Below are 19777 nucleotides of genomic sequence, written 5' to 3'. Positions count from 1 at the left end.
GGAGAGCTGGGGAAATGGGGGCAAACTGCGAAAAATTAAAACGATATGAAAACTACGTTGTTTTCATTTTTCCACGTCAGCGCCGTTTGCATGGCGCTTGCACAAACTGACTGCCTCTAGCCTTTGGTTCACTTCCTACACTCATGAGATATCTTGTAGAACTTTGCAAATTACATGAACTCCAGCTGATGTGGCTTAACAATGAAAGATTGAGGTCCAATTCGCCAAATATTAGTCCCAAGCACCACATTTTCAGCATTGAAAAAAATGGAAGACATGAATTTGGAAATAGATATCATTATCAAAAAATATAAAATGCAGAGAAAGTAAAACTTCATCAATCAAGAAGAATGGATCATCACCTCAATGAAGAAAAATCGAATTTTATTAAAAATAATCAAGCCTGTCATTAAGAAAACCTGCCTTTTCAATAAACAAAAATGCAAACCAAGTTCTAGAATAAATGGTACTCTGCTAATCAATTATGTGACTATCAACAAAGTGGCTGTAGAGTAAAAAACACAATGTACACAACAGAACTGGTATTGGCTATTCAAAGAATGCTTGACTATAGTTTCTACTGGGGTGGGTAAAACTACAAAAAAAAAAAAAAAAAAGACGAACACATCAGTAATTCAGCAAGGAGTATTTTATGCGCAATACAATCTTTCCCTTATCAACCCCAAGTTTTGCCCCTGTGACTAGCCAATGACCAGGGATATCTTGTGGCCCCTTTGACATTTCTGTGAAGTCTACAATTTTTGCCAGTTTTCCAATTTGGCTTGAATTATCTTCCTTTTTGTCACTTGAAAATGATGAAGAACTGCCATCAGACCTCAGTGAATTATGAAGTGTGGAAGGGTTGTGATCCCAAACAGACCGCCTTATTGTACATCCCGGTACATTAGAGAAGAGAAGTTTGAGGTGTAACACGTTCTTGGGGCCAAATTCCCATACACCAAGCTGAGCCCCTGTGACAATATGAACACCAGAAAGGTCTCCAATGCAAGTATCAGTATGCTGAATGGGTGCAGTGCTGACATGGGAGAAGTTCTTCCACTTGATTGGCTCAAACCAACGACTATCTTGTTCCTCTGGACCCTGCCACTTGGGTGCACCAATGGCCACGTGCGCATCCCAATGGGGTTGAAGAATTTTTGGAAGAGACACTAAATGTTGCAAATGGATAGCAAGTCGATTCTGTTTGCTCCCTTCTAGGTTAAGTCTAAGCCCAGTCACTGGCTTCCGACCGACTGTTACCTGTAATGGAAACATGTTTAATCATAGGTAGAAAACCTTGAATTGGCAGTGGTAGTCAATCTGGAGAGAGATAAACACTAGGTATTCAAAGGTGATACAATTAACAAAAGATAATGAAGAGTAACATGTTAAGGAGAGATATTCTAATTGTGCATTAGCTTTACTTTTTCTCTCAATGGAACTGCAGTAAGCCAAGAACAAGGTGAGAAACCTGAAGTGAGAAGTTGTACATCGACCCAATTCAAAGATTCCCTCTCTCCCTCTCCCCCCAACCCTAGTCACCCCCCTCTTCTCACACACACATTCGCACATTTTTGCATGGGGAGGGGAGAAAAGATCAAGTCATTAAAAAATTATAGCCTATCCTGAGTACCATGTTGCAGAAATAGAACCTTCCTGGCTCCAGTGGCTAGCTAGTATGAAACAATTGCAATGGATGCTTACAACTCCTAGTGTCTTATCTTTCAAGCCCGCATCAACATATCCGAGAATGATCAGAGAGATGTCAAACCAGGAATCACATATATGAAGATGGATAAAAACAATAACAAAACAAAAACAAAAAAGAGGAAGAAAGAGATAAAAACACGATTTTGTTTAGACATTCCTGCATTGAATTTACTCCCTCAAACTCCTTTTTTCTTGCTTTACTTTTTTCAGTCTCTTTTATTATTTAGAAGCACAGAAAATTAAATAAAAAATGCAGGACATGTCTGAACCACTTGGAAGACAGTTTCAAATTCATAATGATTACACATAAGAGTCACTGTAACTGCAAAGAATACCTGATCCTGGCTCACATATAGCTTTGGGCCCATCAAGCTGAACTGAAGGAAGGGACACACAGGCTCCTTTCTTTGTAGATTCTGTTCTGGGGCCCAAGCTCGAGCAATTTGAAAATCCAAGAAATACTGCAAGTCTTCAATGGGTGGCTTGTCTGGTAAAAGCAATAAAAGATAGCAAGACAATAATAAGTAAAGCATTTTTGTTAAATAACTATTCCATAGTAGGAAGAATATGAATAAGACTGCTCCTAAACATGTCCAAATGAAATTCCAGTTAGTATATTGCTAAGGGTATTTAGAGCTTTATTTAGCTCATAAGAATCACAAAACCAATACATCAGGATGACAATAAAAAAGATGAGTTTTTACAACGGGTAGCAAGATTGACAACAATGTTTACAATGCTATAGCAGCGGGTCCAGTAAGAATCAATCATGTAAAGAGAAAAGGAGAGGATATGATCTGGTGGTGCAACCATATTTTGTTGAAAGGCCTTATCAACCAAGAGTGCATGAAATTCTAAGACATTTGTCCGAAAAGTATATTCCCCTTATCTTGATCACTGGTCATTATAATTAAAGAGCATTTAACTATGTATAAAAATTGAATAGATTTTTAAAATGGCTTCAAACCCTTCACAGTTAAAATAATAGGGTAACTAGATTGTTATGAGTCCTCTTCTTTTTCTTTTAATATGTTGTGATAATAATTTTAGTAACTACTTTCTACAATTGCCCCCCAGGATTAGTCGGAGTTTGTTTTCAGACACCCGGTGACAATCAAAAAAAGAATTGCAAATAAACTCACTTTTCAAGCAAACAAAGTGGATGAGATCTTACACTCTAGATATAACTCAATTGCACGGGCCAAATGCTTTATTCCAGGCACACCTTCCAACAGAGAAACAATGGGTGTAAATGTCATGTTAATCACATCGGGTGCCAATTTCACAGTCTCTGCCCACTTAGCATGACTCTGCTCAAGATCATCGCCTCCTCTCCTCCTAAAAATTACAGTGACATCCTGCAGCAAAAGACTTAGAACTTTTATTTTTTATTTTCTTTGCGTGTGCAAAGGCGTGCGTATATGCCAAGAGGAGAATTTATGGAATTAAACAGAAAATGGACAGAAATATATTTCACCAGAGACACAATCAAGAACAAAAATGCATGATGCAATGATCTAAAAGTTCCCTCAGGCTTCTGGGAGTAAATACCACTTTTTCGGAGAACTAGTTTTGAAGCAATAGCACCATATACTGACCTTGTCCTTGTATTTTAAGGGACCAGCACTTGATTGGCCTTTTGAGTCCAGAAACCTCTGATCCCCAATGTCTTTCAAATAGCTCTCAACATCCAATGTGGACAAAGGAGAGGACTGGTGTTGCCTGATATAAACTACATCTCTTCCACCAATTGTTGCTGAGGTAACAATATGGGTACCAAAATTTTCAATAAAACTGAAAAGTGGGAGAAAAAATGGAAATTCCATTCAGAAACATGCTGCCAGACCATCAAATTCATCTAAGTATTAACAGAAAAAAATCATGCTCATAATATGGCACTGTATCTTTCCAGTTTGAATGTTGACTGGAACATCGAGTTGATCTATTTTAGTCATCCAGACGCAGTCACTCCATATTGTGAAATCATTACAGTTTGGAACTATTAAATTCCTTCTATATGTATTAACGGGACAATTATAATCAGAATATCACATTGTAACTGGTAGTTGCAAGATTTTTCAATACAAAGATGATACCAGTGGATCCGTGCTGTTATCCTTTTCTCCCAGGGTAGACCAAGTGAAACACCATTACTAGTGTGTCAAATACATACTTGGAAAGAGGCATTATCCACTGGGACTAAAAACCCCCATTTTGCCTGGGTGATAAACTGGTCATCATGGTGTGTACATATCACAGGAAGTAAAAGAGTGGCCCCTCCAGGTCAAAGAGTGTCCTTTCGGAAGATGTTTCCACTTATTGATCTTAATAGGTACTATTGTATCATGCTAGAATATCTATTTAAAGAAAAAATTTCAAATCTAAAGAAATGAAAAGTAGGTAGAATATTCCAGAACTAAAGTTAAGGGAATTACAACAATAAAAATCAGTGATGAATTGCTGACCTTGCCAAAGATGCAAAATCCCAAGAGTATGGAACAACACGTTTGATTTCTTCACGTAAACATAAATTTGATTTTGCTAATTTTACTTCAAACAGGGGAATGATGTATCCGACCATAGCAAGAGATTTCGTAGCTGCTTCATCAATTTGCCAAGAACCAGTGAAATTGAACATCGCATTAAAACTCCCCAGTGGGATGCGTCCTGATACACCTGCTTTCTTATTAAAATATTCTGCCATCTGGAATTTCAGTAACAAAGGCATCAATTAAACACTGATAGGCTAAAAACAAAAAGAGGTAAATTGTTTGATTGTATCAGGAGAAAAAAATCCAAAACATCTTTGCATGAATGATTTACAACATACAAAACATAGGCATGATACCAAATACAGAAACAACAAACAGTGGTTTATGAATGTATGAAAACCAAGGATCGTTCTTCATGACGAACAATTAAGTGAGAATATAATGACTTGAATTAATCTAGAAATAAGATTATGACCGCAAGATATCATCAATGGATATGCTCTATCTTTGTTTCCTATGCCTGTAGGGCTGGTGAATAGATTGGAGAAACTTTTCAGGGCTTTTTTATGGGGAGGTATGGGGGAGGAAAAGAAGTTCCATCTTGTTAAATGGAAAACCGTATGTGCCTCAGTTGTGAATGGGGGGTTGGGAGTATGTAATTTGAGAATTTTTAATAAAGCATTATTGGAAAAATGGTTATGGAGATATCATATGGAGAGGGGATCATTGTGGAAGGAAACTATTGATGCTAGATATGGGGCCGATTGGGGTGGTTGGTGCTCTAAGGAAGTGGGAGGGAGGTATGGTGTGGGTTTATGGAAGTACATAAGGAAGGGATAGCCAGGGTTTGTAAATCAAATACGCTTTGTGGCTGGTGAGGGCGTTTGTATTAGATTTTGGCGAGACGTGTGGTGTGGAGATTATGCTTTGGAAAGGGTTTTTCCGGCCTTACATCGTATTGCAGTTAATGGGGAAGCTTCAGTGGCAGATGTGCGTGTATACTCTCATGGTGTGCAGCAATGGAATGTTCTTTTTATTAGGGATTTCCATGATTGGGAATTACCTATAGTATTAGAATTTTTCAGCCTATTATACTCAATGGAGATTCCTACGGCGCAGCGAGATAGTTTGAAGTGGCGGACTAACAACCACAAGATATGTACAGTGAAGGCGTATTACAATATCTTAACAACACAATGAGGTAGTATTCAGTTTCCCTGGAAGAGTATTTGGAGATCTCGTGTGCTTTCGAAAGTTTCTTTTTTTGTTTGGAGTACTGCTCTTGGGAAGATATTGACCACTGAAAATCTGAGAAAGAGAGGTTGTGTAGTGTTGAATTGGTGTTACATGTGCAAAAAGAATGGAGAATCTGTGGATCATCTATTATTACACTGTTAGTTTGCAAGGGTGTTGTGGGATGAAATCTTTGTAAGGGTTGATGTTGCTTGGGTTATGCCTATGAGGGTGGTGGATTTGTTGGGGTGTTGGCCAAATATGCAAGGTAGTCATCAAGTGGTAGCAGTATGGAAGATGATTCCGTTGTGTATTATGAGGTGTATTTGGTTAGAAAGGAACGCACGTTGCTTTGAAGATAAGGAACGCTCAATGACCAAGTTAAAGAATTTTTTTCTCCATACTTTAATGTGTCGGTTTTCTACTATTGTATTCGATGGGGATAATATCCAGGAATTATTGTCTTTATTTTATCGTTCTTAGAATGTAATTAGGAGTACTTTTGTATACTTCCTGTGTACAAGGTCTATACCTATTTCATTCATATATATAATATTTATCTTTTACTGATAAGAAAAAAAAAAAGATATCATCAATTCTTTTGCAAATATAGATCAATAAACAGAACTACGGTGCTCCTAATAAGTTTGAAATTATAAGTTATACATCTAAGCAAATTGAAGTATACTGGAAAAACAAAAGTGAAAAAAATACAAATAAAGACCCATCCACAGCTTTGGGAGCTCACATTCAACAAGAATATCATTGGAGTGCCCTTGTTAGAGTACATATAGTGATATTGGCTATGAATATGCTTAAAGAATGCTTGAAGGACCATCGTGGTTTGGCTTCCATAACTTGTCATTTTCTTATATAAGAATAAATATTTATAAGGGGAGAATGCACAAGTACACAGGTGGAGCACTAGAGCAGCTCCTAAAAGTTACAATCTGAAGTTCATAAGATCACAAAATCTAAAGATGAAATGAAATGGGTGGTGCCTAAAGCAGTCATCCAATCAGATAATGAACTCAAGAAAAAATATAAGGCTTCATCATTACCAAAGACAGCTCTATCCCTGCAAACATCAACTTGCTCAAACAGAGGGGAAGCTGTTTACCAATGACCTTCTCCATTATATGCTCCAAAGAAGCTGAAGCTTAAAAAAAATTCAGTTTGCAGATTCAGACTAGAATTCAAAATAATGGCAAACCAGCAACATAACGCAACTGTAATCCAATTACCAGTTGTAAAGGGGTTGAGTGATGTCTGGTTAGGTCTTAGGTTCCCTTTTTCCAAGAAGAAAAAAATAATACATTTTAATAGGGTTTCCAAATGCTTAACTAAATGTCTATTGATCTTCAAAAGATACTTTGACAGTTGCTTGGTTGCTTGCTGCCAGCCTGGTCTATATAAAGACTAATTGGTTGCTATACTAGAACTGCAGCAGAAGAAAATCAGCATCTGCCATTGAAACAAAAATGCATTTTCCCTGACCAACAGGCCTCTTTTTTCCATATCATATATGACAAACTAGGCAATCCAGGATTTCCTCATATGATTATTTTCAAGGACATTGATTACTATCCCAATTCAAAAAAAGATCTTTACCGTCCATTATCAGATGATTCTTTTTATTCAGATCTCTGAGCAACAGCATGCCTTTATCTGAGTTCTCATGTCAGCCAATCCTAATCCATAACTAAAAGTAAAAATCAAAATTGTGCCACAAAAGCAACAGCACACATTTATCTGAGGTCTCATGTGAGCCAAACCTAATCCAGAAATCCAACTTAAAAAGGAAAATTGTGCCACAACTTTTTAGATATAACTTCTACCCAACAGCTCAGATACTACCCACATCATGAATCTCTCTCTCCCAACAACAGAATCTACCCTTGAAAGATATCTGAGTGTTCTCCAACCCAGCTAGACATTGGAACTCTTGGACAACAAGTGGATTCTAAAGGTCAAAAGCTAAAGCTGTCATAGAAACGAACAAAGCTGAAGTTTCTCTACCCGTCCAAATTGATTGCCAAATTGACAACAAAGGCCAATGAACCTTCTAAATATCTGAATTATGAAGCAAGGTTTATGATGCTAGTGCATTTAATGATGTTGGTAAGATAGGGTGACCAGTAAACCCTAAATGAGACACCCTAATTATTTTCCTTCAAATTTGAAATATATGAATAAAATTGATGGTTTCCCTATAGATATTGTTGCATGCAGGATATTGTAGATAGGGTCAAAGATAAAAAGAAGGAGGGGGGGGGGGAGATCCTACTTACATTTCCACTAGAATCTTTGAACAATAATGTTCACCAATATTGAATGGAATAACTAGAAGCCAACAACCATCATTTTCAAGAAATGCTACTCAATGTCCTCATAATGACATAATCCAATGTTTTGGCCCACATATATCTATGCACTTTGTAAATCAACTTCAGACACCACTGGTCCCCACATTGCCACGATTTTCCTTGGCTCCATTAGCCAGCAATACATAACAAAAATTTTGCACATCGGTTCTTTTTCACCAGCAATACCAGAAGTTCTTGAAGCTTGATGGGTTAGCATTTAGCACCATAGACCAATAGGGCCCGGAGTGGCTTGAGTCCTTTTGAAGAGACAAAGATCACAAAAGTGGTGAAAGGTGTGGCTAGTGGCAAAGCTTTAGGTCTTTACGGCTTCACCATGGTCTTCCTTCAGACGTTGGGACGTACTTAAAGATGATGTTATGGGCGCTTTTCAAGAGTTCCAATCAATTGGGAGATTTGAAAAGGCCTCAAAGCAGCCTTTGTAGCACTCATTCCTAAAACACTGGGTGCAGTGGATGTAAGTGGTTACCGTTCTATCAATCTTGTGAATGAGATGTTATAAAACCACATCCAAAGTCTTTGGGAACAGAATGGGCACAATAATGGAGATGATTATCTCAAAGTCCCAAATTGGATTTGTAAGGGATAGGCAAATCCTAGATTTGGTACATATAGCTAATGAGTGCTTCGATAGTAAGCTCAAGTCAGGAGAACTGTGGATACTATGCAAACTGGACATGGAGAAGGCCTATGATCATGTGAATGGGAAAGTCCTATTACCTATGAGATGTGGCTTTAGGATGAAATGGTGTTCCTCAATCAAGCATTTTGTCTCTTTATGGTCATGGATGGTAAAATGATTTCAGGTTTGGAGGGAGGCTTCTTTTTGAGATTTTCTACGGGTAGAAGAAACATTGACACACCCATAATATCCCACCTTTTAATTGTAGATGATCCCCTTACTTTTTTTACATCCAATCTGGCATGAACTTTAGTGTGGTGGTAAGGTCCTTAAAGCCCAAGTACATAGGAATTATACAAGAGAAAACACCTAAAAGCTAGGAACTAGAATAGGCTAAAAGCAAATCATGAAGATTGTCTCCATTCAAAACAAGAGCCTTTGCCCAAAAACACAAAGTCCTAAAGAAAAACTCTCTAAGTTCTCCCATCGAACGTTTTCTATCTTCAAAGCACTGCCCATTTCTTTCCAACCATAAACGCCACATCAAAAATAAAGGGATCATCCTCCAAATAGCAACAATAGGATGAATCCCCTTAAAACCTTGCCAACAAGCTAAGAGATCCACCACATGTTTGTTGTACTCTGCTACAATGACAGTGGGAGAAGCAGGCGAGCTTTTTAGGACCCTGTCAAGAAAAAGGGAAGTTCACTGTCTGTTCATCCTATCAGGCTCTTGCTACTCAAGATACAAGTTATTTTCCTTGGATGAGTATCCAGAAAATTAACACCTCTGAATGCAGCTTTTCTTGTAAGGACAGTTTCCTTAGGGAAGATTCTCTTCATTGACAACCTGAGAAAGTGTCTTTGGATTATCGTAATGGGCAGGTGTTATATGTGCAAAAGAAACAGTGAAATTGTTGATCACTTACTTTTACACTAAGAGATAGCAAGGACACTATGGAATATTTTTTTAATAGGGCAGAATGGGCATGGATGGATGCCTAGAAGAGTGGTTGAGTTCTTAGCAAGTTGGAGAGGCTTACAAGGCAATCCAAAAATTGCAACAAGTTGGATAATGGCTCCCATTTGTTTATCATGATGCCTTTGGTGGGAAAAGTGATGGGAGGTTTGAAGATCACAAGTGGACAACGGATGAATTTAGAGCTTTCTTTTTCAACACTCAATTTCAATGGTCACAAGTGATAGATTTATACAGATTAAGAGTCCATGAGTTTTTTGTAACAGTTGTTCATCAAGCATTGATGTATCTCTTGTATACATCCTATGTACTTGGACTATGCCTATTATTCTTCGTCACTAAAATGCTTCATTACTTATAAATTTTTTTTTGCCCCAAAACCTTCAGCTTGTTGGAAAGAACTTTAAAAGTATAGAGTTGTTAGGCTAATAGCATAAAACTTAGTTACTATCAGTTACTGGACCATTATCTCCATACATTATTTTTCAAGGAGATCAAATCTATCTAATGTTCAAATAGACGTATTTTTTTAAAGGAAGTGATGGAGCTTAAATACTTAGAACTACAAACTGCAATGCAGGTTTAGAGTATATCTCTAACACTATCAACAACACAATCACAATTAGGACCTGATTGCTTTCCGAAGACCCATAAGATTACAAAAGTATGATATACTCCAGTCTCCAGGCAAGTCATGTAGTTTCTAATCACATCTCCCAATGATTTGATGACCTTAAAATAAAACAGATATAAGAGTTCCCCAACAACGCCAAAAGATTAGAGCTGTATTATCATAATTCAACTAGTGCCAAGTTTATAAGGGGCTAAAATGTGGTCCAATTTAACCACCCAGATTTCAAATAAGAGTCAAGTTAGAGGATCAAAATGGTGGTCAGAGATTATAATTCTACAAAGGAATCATGGCAAATTGTTATTGCATTTTTACAGAACTTTTCATGAGTGACTTAGTATATAGTGTTTTTTTGTTCTATTCATTTTTGGTTTATGATTTTCAATGCACTTCCTTTTTAATTTGCAGTCCCAATATACTAGACCATTCTGTTATTGACAACCGGAATCCACAAATGATCTTAGAAGGCAAAATAAAAAGAAAAAAAGACAATGATTGAAAGCTAAAAATCAGTGTTAATGGTTCTGAAGAACCCTCATATGAACAAATACAAAAAACCCAGCAAGCCCAGTTCACAACGAGAGTAAACGAGTTGAAAGTTAACCAATCATAATTCGTGACCTAACCAAATCTAGGAGAAGAAAACCAATATCCCGGATATTTATGTCAGTACCAACTAAAAATAAAGAAAAACAAGTTTCCAGAGAAATCTAAACCAGATTGAACGATATAAATAAAACCTAAATCTCAAACCCACCAACGACTGAAAAAGCGGAGAAAAGAAAAAGATTATCAATATTCAAGAATTTTATAATTATACCCTGAAAATATTCAAGAATTACATCTCACCACGACTGAAATAAAAACAACTGAACAAAATAGATCAAGAAACCACCTCATGGAAGCTGCACACAGATCTTCTCTCTATGCCACTATTCCCCATGGAGCACTCAATGTCAACAGGCACATTTGGCACTACAACGCCATCGTTAAGAACAAGATCCCTGGTGTGGTCCTCATCAAGATGAACCAGCCTCGACCCAGAAGCTCCCTTGCAGTATAGGAGCCTAATATCTGAGGTGACATCGAAGCCTCGACCCAGAGCTTGGATTGAGTTGCAGAGAGTGGTGGACAAAGCATCAGAGCTAAAGCTTCTCGTTGTTGTCGTTGCTGATCTTGTTGTTGTTTCTGAGTTGTCCATAGTGGAAGGATCATTCATCGGTGGAAAACAAGAGGAAGCAGGGAACAAGATGTGGTCTTACGGCGGCTGTTGTTGATTGTGAAATTCATGTTCCTAGGAAGCAGATGAAAGTGTATTCGTTTTGGGTCTCTTTTGTTTTGTTGCGGAAATGGCGAGGTATGGGTAAAAGCTTTGAACTTTGCTAGTTGGTGAGCTTTGTCTTTGTTCTAAAGGCAGGCCTTTGACTGTAATAATGGCTCACAACGCGTTTTTCGGTTCTAGGGGAGAAGGCTTCCTAGTTGACTGGTCATTCTTTTTCAGATCCATATCCAAATTAAGAAGTCCTAATAATAATGAAAAATTATATACATAAGCCTCACACTTCTGCACACCACTTAAAAGTATATAAATTTATTCTTTTACCTTCATATTTTATGAAATATGAAATATGAAATATAAGGATAAAAGAGTAAAATCACATATTTTTAAGTGATGTGCAAAATGTGAGGTTTACGTGTAGCATAACTCAATAATAATACTTTTTGAAAAAAAGCAATATTAGGAATTTCGCAATGATGCCGTGACAAAAAAATCTACGCAATCTTACTACTTACATAATTTTCATATATCACATTATTTTTCATTTTTATTATTTTTTTTATAAAAAATTTAATATATAAATATTAGATAGAAGAATTGAATTAATTTTAAAAAAATAAACTAAAAAAAAAATTAAAAAAATATGATATATAAAAATTAAGAGATTGTATAGCATTACTCTTCCGTAATCATCCTAAATAATGATTCTATTTTGTTGTAATATCTCGTTATAAGATAAAAATATGACTTGTTTTTTTAATAGGTTTACATATTGCTATAATTTTGATCAAGCTTGATTATTTTGTATCCTTTTTTTTTTGTGTTGATCAACTGTGTTTGGTCAGCTTTGATCCACACATTTAATCATGCCTCACCAAATAATTAGTCAATGGTTTTAGCTATTGGTCAGCTAACGCATACATCATGTTCATGTGCTCCTGATTCCATTTCTTTTATGGTTAACATAAGATAAATTCATTATTAAAGAGAAAAATATATAAGAAGGGAGTGATACATAAATATAATGTTGATGCATTTTTCAATTAAGCCCAAATGTCAACAATACGGTCGAGTGATCCATGATGATATTTGGACGAAGACACAATAGTGGGTGCTCATTATATGTTTTAAATAGTATATAACGCACATAAATTGTAAATAAAAGGATAACGAGATTTACATGATTTGACATTAAAGTTTATGTCTACAAATTTTTTAAGGATGAAACTTACTATATTTGGTGATTTTAATCCGACCCAGCTAGCTAGTTAGGATATATTATATATTGTATTATACCTTTGTACAACTGCTGCACTGTATCTTTGATTATCATCAGAATAAAATCATTTACAGTTTCATAGATGTAGGCACGTTATCAAACTATGTAAATATTGTGTCGTGTGTGATTTTTTATTGTACTTTTCTCTTTTATTGTTCCTAATAGTATGAACAAACTTTAGTCAACACTACAAGAAAAATTATTTTTACTAACGAAAGTTTTAGTAGCGACATAAAAAATGTAGTTAAAGGTTTATCTTTAATTAAGAAAATTTTAAATTCGTTGCTAATATTATTTTTAACAATTAAAATTGTATCGTCATTTATATTGGTTGCAAATACATAAGCGAGAAAATTTCCTACCAAATGAGAAAGTAATTATGGCGATAATTATAGAACTAGCAACGACTATAATTGTCACTTATAATCTTAATATATATATATATATATATATATATACACACACACACATACACACAAGGGAACAGCCCCAGGTGCGTTACCCCGGGGTGCACCTGACATAATGATTTAAATAAAAAAAATTGAAAAAGTCATTAACTTATTTATTTGAAAAGAAAATACAAGGTTAGAAAAGACAAAAATCAAGATTAAAAAAAAAAAATCTAAATTTCAGCAAAGTATGAGTATTAGTCTGCATCCATATTAGATTATCTATCTACCCTCTATATAATAATAAAATATTAATTAAAATATTAATAATAATTATATTCTAATCAAATTAATAATATTCAATATTAATATTAATAATAATTATATTCTAAATAAATTAATAATTAATATTATATATTGAGTGTTTTAAGTATTTTATTAGTTAAATTTACTTAAAATTGAATTTTACAATGAGAATGCTCTAAAGCATTTATGTTCTAAAGATTAAAGTCATTTTAATTCTTTTATTTTAAAAAAATTGAAACAAAAAGAAAGAAAAATTAGTACACTGTCAGAATAAAAATGATATAAAAAAGAGATGTCAATTCATGTACACCGCGGGACTATTAGGGTCTCTTGGTAAAACATGATCATTCATTAAATTCTATAAGGAAGCTACACGTCAAATAATCAAGGTTTTTAAGAACCTTTTGATAAAAAAATCATTTATTAAATTCTATAAAAAAAGTTATACGTTAAAAGGTTAAGAATTTTAAAGATGTTTTAGTAAAATATGAATTAACGGACTTAATGAAAAAACAAAAAACATTATTTATAATTAGATAATTACTTATTATTATAATAGAGTAGATATATATACTACAAGAATTGTGGCCTATTGCGGTGATTTTATGACTGTTGGAAGGTATTGCGACGAACGCTGACTCGCTGCGGACTTCAAACATTAACTTTTTCCAAATGTCTTTTTGTAGCGAGTTTTGGTCATATTGCGACGGAAAAATTCACTGCAAATGGAGTAGACTTATTGCGACGATTAATAAATCGCTGGAATTGTGTTTTTAAACGCACGCACCAAACGCACGAAAAACTCTATTTCCCCCGTCTTCCCTTGATTTTACCCCATGCAGTGCTCACAAATCCCGCGAGTCCCTTTCTTCCCCAAATTCGTCTTTTCCATTTTCTCTCTAACTGCAAATTAATCAAAACCCATCCATTTTTGTTGCTACACGACTCTCCTCTTCCCCCAAAAACAGCGAATCTGCCTCCACCGATTTGGCGACCGCGGCTGTCCTGTTCTACATTTCCTTTTAGCACGGTAAACACCAATTTTCTGTGTATTTCTCGGTTTTCTACGATTGCCAGTTCAAAAATGACCCCTTTTGACATTTCCTAAGCCGATTAATAGGGTTTCGTTGATCGCGTCCTCCTCTGTCCTCTCCTCTACTCGATTGCCGCCGATTAACATTGGTAAGATACTCTTATAACAATTATAGTTTACTTATTTTTTTAATATATACTGAACGTGTAGATTTAGTAGTAGATGGTATCTCGTAGAAGGGAAATGCGCTTGATAAGTGTATAGAAGTAGTTGATCCAAAATGTAGATGGCAAAGTATTAAATTAATGAAACTTTTTTGATTAGTATTAGCTATACCAGTGTGTAACTAGAACCCAAAAATTACCCGTGTATGTGAGTAAGAGTGTAAGTCCATCTGATGAGTGATATATACTCTTGGGTGCTGGCTTTTTCTAAACATCAGCTTGTTTATATGGTTAATTTTTTTGGTATCTTTTTATGACTAAAGCACTGTTTAGGGACCATTTACATTTTGTTTAGGGACTAGTTTATGTTCTGGTAAGACACTTTTCAGATTACAACTGGCATGTTCCTTTAGAATTGATTATAAATTTGTGTGATTAAGCAAGCTCCAACCTTTTGCTGGTATCAATCTTCCAGAAATTCCTGTGAAAGGTCTGAGTGTATATGTGAATCACATAGGTTATTTCGCATGGGATATCTAAAAAGGTGTTGGGGATAAGTTGAACAAGTAGTTGGATAAATATGTCTTTCTTAGCAAAACTTAGTGTTATATTATTGAGTCAGAAATCGTTGCAATTAAAGGCTTTTTGCAGCGATTTTATTTCCAACCAAAATCGCCGGGATATGCCTTATTTCTTGTAGTGAGTGTTAGGGAATTCAATCCTTATCTTTTGTGTTTATTTATTTATGGAATTTCTAATTTTCAACATTTTCTAGTCACGAATACTGTAATATTGGAGTGTAATTGCATTAATTTATATGTATAAATTGGAAGCTCATGAGTAACAAGATCTGCATGGCAAGATTTTCTTCTTTTTTAAAATTGCGTTTAAGGCTAGCTTATATTATAAGTAGTTTAATTATTAAATCAGTGAATATTAGATTGAAGGACCATGAGTTATGGTGGTCAGTCCCATATATAACAGGGTCTTCAATCTTATGAAAATGATGGAGATAAATTAGTGGTATTAAAAATACTAAAAATAGTTTAAAAGATAATCCTAGCTAGTTTAAAAGATAAAATATACTTGTGTGGGAGCTAGTCTTTTAGTCTGCTATACTGAGCCATTTTGTACCAGCTTGCATCCTTTTTCTAAGGGGGAATCAATGAAGCAATATTAAATCTCATCTTATCCCAAAAGATCAAAAGAAACATGAACGGACTTTGGCCTCAATGATTATTCTATGCAAAACATGAACGTGCGATCATCTCACTCGGTCATTAATTAACCATGTTATTCATTGGTTACATGATTTGAATGTTTTTGTTAAAACCAAATAAACTCATGAGTTCAAGATTCTTGCACTCTATCTGTTGGCTTTGCAAATGCAACAAGCTGTAAGTCAGAATTGTTTGTCTCTTGTTAGTGCACTGGACACTCCACCTTGGAAATTCTTGGAGATTTGGGATGACATAATCACTTTTTCTATGCAGCACACCTATAGAGAAGGTAATAAGATGGTGCATTGGGCAATATATATCCAATGGGAGGTTAAGTACACATGTTTTGTGGTAGTGAGCTGGGCAGGTGTTGGTTTTTTGGGCTTTTGACATGTAATGGGGTGGCTGTAAATTTATTTAGGTTCATGTTTTGCCTTTTGTAGTTTCCATTAAGCTTATCACAATAGGGGGAACTCGAGGTTAGACGAAATGTAGTACTATTGGTAAGAGAAGCATGTAAGTATCTACATTTAATTTTTTAAGGACTTATTACAAGTCCTATTGGCATGCACCCAAACTTTACGAGTTTTTATACAGGCAATGCAAATGGAGATGAAAGGAAGATCGTGACAGCTTTATAGAGATTTTTTTATATTTACTCTTGCCTGCATACTTGTTGATGGGTAACTCTTATCTTGAGTCAAAGTTTCACTAAATCTGGGGTAAAGAATTCCCAAAAGCTGGATGAATAGGTATTTATATGTTTGTTCCATAAAGTTATAATTTACCTTATATGGCTTGCTATGGATACCTAGAGCAAATGGATGATAGATCTTATATATATATTATATATATATAATATAACTGCATAAGTCCTATTAGCTGCAATAGGAAGACGCCAGGATTAAGTTACTACTGCATGTACTTTTACTTTTCATTGTTGGACTTTACTGAAAGCACTGCAATAGGAAGACGCTAGGATTAAGTTTTTGTGACTCCTTTCTGAAAGCACTGCACTGGAAGCCTGAATTTTTGGCTTATAAAAACAGGGGCTGCTTTAGGTACTGGTTTTGCTTCTCTATTTTTGAAAGAAATCAGAGTGTGCTTGAATTTTGTTATTAGAGGGGAGTATTTTACTTTAGAATCAGCTTAAAGTAAATAATTTTTCCTTAAGAGTAAGCCAATGCTTGTAGAAGTTGTTGGTGATGTGGCTCTTTTGGCAGTATACTTTGATTACTAGGGTCGTAGTAGAATAAAATAAATATAAAACAATAATTTTTGAGTTGTAGACTACGGTGTCTAGTTAGACTTAGATTGTTGATGTATTTGTTCATTTTTTACTAAAACAATTTACCTTTATGAACTCTTAGAAATCTTTAGCAGCCAAAGGTAGAATTTATTGCCTTTTCAATTAGGTGTTCAGCTGGAAGTTGATAGCTGGTGTTTTGTTGGAATCGGTTCTACAATTATTTTAGTCGGGACTTAAAACTTTTTTCACTGATAGATGATGCAGTTTGATTGAAGGCCTTGTGGTACATTTCTGTTAAGGAAAAGAGAATGGCTTCAGCAGGGCCACAACAATCACTCAAGAGACGTGATTCATCTGTGACTAGAGAAGACGATCAACTTATCATAACTCCTTTGGGTGCTGGTAATTGGTTTTCTCTTCTGCAATTTTCCTTCATTGACTTATCAATAGGAAGAGTTGTATTTTACTTATAAAAAATAGAACAGCTGTATTTTTCTTCCAACAATGTTGATGTAACGTATAGTTTTGCCTCTTTGTTTAACCTAAAGTTATGCTTCTGCTTCCAGCTTTCACTTGGATCATGCTGCATCCCTACCATATTTTCTGGGAAAGGTATCTAGCTTACTTCGTGAATTAACATAAATTGTGTGCTGTCATTTCTTTCCCTGCTGACAACTAATGTATTGGAACTTTGTTCAGACCACCTTCAAAGGTCGAATTTTCATGACTTATCCAACAATGGCCATCTACAAGCTGCTTTTGACTGATTATGCTAAAGTTAGCAAAGTTTCGGTTGAAGATATGTTGTACAATGAACAGGACATCAATCGCTCCATGAATAAAATTGAGGTCTGTATCTTTCAGTCAATGCATTTTTTTGTTCTCATTGGCTCTAGGTTTGCATTGTTCCAAAATTGGTTCTATAATTTTGGGTTGACTGCAAAGTTATTTCCAATGCACGCCTAAGTTACCATCTTACTACTATGCATAATATGTACTTCACATAAGCATAAAATGCAAGAAAAATCACTTTAAACACAAATCTGAAAATTCTATTATAATCCAAACACCTACTCATACTCAATCTATATATTACTCTCTATTAATTAAACTAACACAATCACATCACATTATACTTTATGGCGATATTAGAGTGCTAACATTATACTTTACCTTCAACTCCCATTCAATACCCACCAGCACAACACATAACTTCTTCTTATAAAGTTAGTGATTGTGTTTGAGTTAATTTTATAAGCTTCATTCACACAATACATGGTTGAAATCTTATTTCTTTTATATTCAGATATGCACCATGCCAACATATAGCTTAAAGCAACTTTTATTCAATGGTGTGTTGGCAGCTTGTCTCAGTCTCTGATCATCACAGGAAAAAATAAATAAAATCTGGTTATTTATTATTCCAGCTTGTTTTTAATAATATCTATGGACCACTGCTTATCCTTTCATTGTGCTAATTACAAAGAAATTAGGTTCCTTACACACCAAGTAATGAGTAAGGCAATCATCCAAAATTTGTTCATTAATTAGCAGGCAAAGAATGGCTAATCATCTTTCTTAATCAGTCAATATTCCCTTTAAAAAAATGACTAGCTAGCATGTATAATAATTTCTAAACCATCATGCATGTATAATGACTAGCTAGCCACATGCAAATTCCAATTGTGCCTTAAGTTTTTAAGAGATTTTGTAGAATATTATGTGTATCTGCCTTTAATATTAGAAAGTGTTTAGATAAAAAGGATCTCATGGCCGTTTTGTTTGTTTTGCTAAGGGGATAGAGGAAAAAAGAAGACAGAAAGTAAGAGAAGTGTCTGCTTGGCATTAGAGGCCAATCTCTCATGTTTGGTCCTCTTTCACATAACCAAACAATGTTTGATAGCCATCGAAGACTACTTTACTTTTAAACTACTAAGAGCCTTAATAGTTGTTCAGTGTAGGTTGTGTCACAATAACATGTAGTTTTCAATTTCCTGAGACGTAGTTTTCAGTTTCCTGTTCCAATAATATAGATCTGATCCTTTTAACTATCTTAAAAAGGCATGTAAACTACATCAGTTTTAGATGTTTCGTCCTTTAGTACTTGGATATGATGCAAACTTGGATGTGTTGAGTTTGAGTGATGTATCTTGTAGCTTCTGATCTGTTTATCAACTCGAGCATTGGACCTTTGGTTTTAAGATGAGTGTCTTCTTTTACTTATCAAAAAAAAGATGAGTGTCTTCTTTTGTGGGATTTTTTTTGTAGAAAACCTTTTCTGGCGAGTAGTATTCGTCGGAAATATATTTTTTTGTCCAGTAAACTTACTTGCGGCAATCTGTCAATTATGAATTATTGTCACCATTATGTATTCTAAGCGGGTAATTGTCTCTGAAAGATCTAGGTAGTTTCGGCAATTTTTTTTTAAACCTTTTACGACGATATATATTGTCGTAATTGACTTTTTTCAACGATTTAATGTTAAACGGAAAGGCCATTTCTATCTTTTTTGGGACATTTGCAACGAACAAAAATCATCGAGAATATGCATTTTTTTTCCAAAATTTTTTACCTATCCCTGAAATTGATTAGAAGTGAAGGCTTAATTTCATCGAAAATGTAGTGAATTAAAAATTGCCAAAAATGATCAAATGTAGCAATTATTAGGAGTATTTGCATCGATGCAATAGAGTATTGCCAACTAGTTGCACATAAATTATAAGTTTTAGTGAAATTGTAATTTTTTGTCAGTTTTAATCTAATAATTGACTTTTTGAGACCAAATTTATCTTCGCAAAATGTAATAT

At 34.9% G+C, this 19777-nt stretch overlaps 1 protein-coding gene and 1 long non-coding RNA gene across 2 annotated transcripts; one reads left to right on the top strand and one right to left on the bottom strand.

Moving 5' to 3' along the window:
• Positions 1 to 482: 482 nt before the first annotated feature.
• Positions 483 to 11454, bottom strand: LOC118348274 (MACPF domain-containing protein CAD1-like). Its single transcript, XM_035689586.1, has 6 exons — positions 10947 to 11454; positions 4176 to 4414; positions 3309 to 3504; positions 2885 to 3068; positions 2046 to 2197; positions 483 to 1260 (listed from the first exon to the last, which is right to left on the bottom strand). Exons 1-6 carry the CDS (start codon positions 11268 to 11270, stop codon positions 628 to 630), a joined length of 1728 nt encoding a protein of 575 aa, XP_035545479.1. The 5' UTR covers positions 11271 to 11454; the 3' UTR covers positions 483 to 627.
• Positions 11455 to 14131: 2677 nt separating this feature from the next.
• On the top strand, positions 14132 to 19192 carry LOC118348251. The gene is made up of 6 exons (XR_004801334.1): positions 14132 to 14334; positions 14425 to 14486; positions 17226 to 17372; positions 17537 to 17582; positions 17670 to 17819; positions 18766 to 19192. It is a non-coding gene; the product is annotated as an uncharacterized LOC118348251 (long non-coding RNA).
• The last annotated feature ends 585 nt before the right edge of the window (positions 19193 to 19777 follow it).

Source organism: Juglans regia, chromosome 4 (assembly GCF_001411555.2).
Source record: "Juglans regia cultivar Chandler chromosome 4, Walnut 2.0, whole genome shotgun sequence".
NCBI classification, from domain to species: Eukaryota; Viridiplantae; Streptophyta; class Magnoliopsida; order Fagales; family Juglandaceae; genus Juglans; species Juglans regia.
This window is presented reverse-complemented; position numbering and strand designations above follow the sequence as displayed.

Excerpts from the sequence above, each read along its gene's own strand:
- LOC118348274 (XM_035689586.1), bottom strand. The coding sequence starts at position 11,270 with ATGAATGATCCTTCCACTATGGACAACTCAGAAACAACAACAAGATCA. Across the intron at positions 3,505-4,175 it reads GATTTTGCATCTTTGGCAAG|TTTTATTGAAAATTTTGGTA; the intron begins GTCAGCAATTCA and ends CCCACTTTTCAG. Across the intron at positions 3,069-3,308 it reads CCTTAAAATACAAGGACAAG|GATGTCACTGTAATTTTTAG; the intron begins GTCAGTATATGG and ends CTTTTGCTGCAG.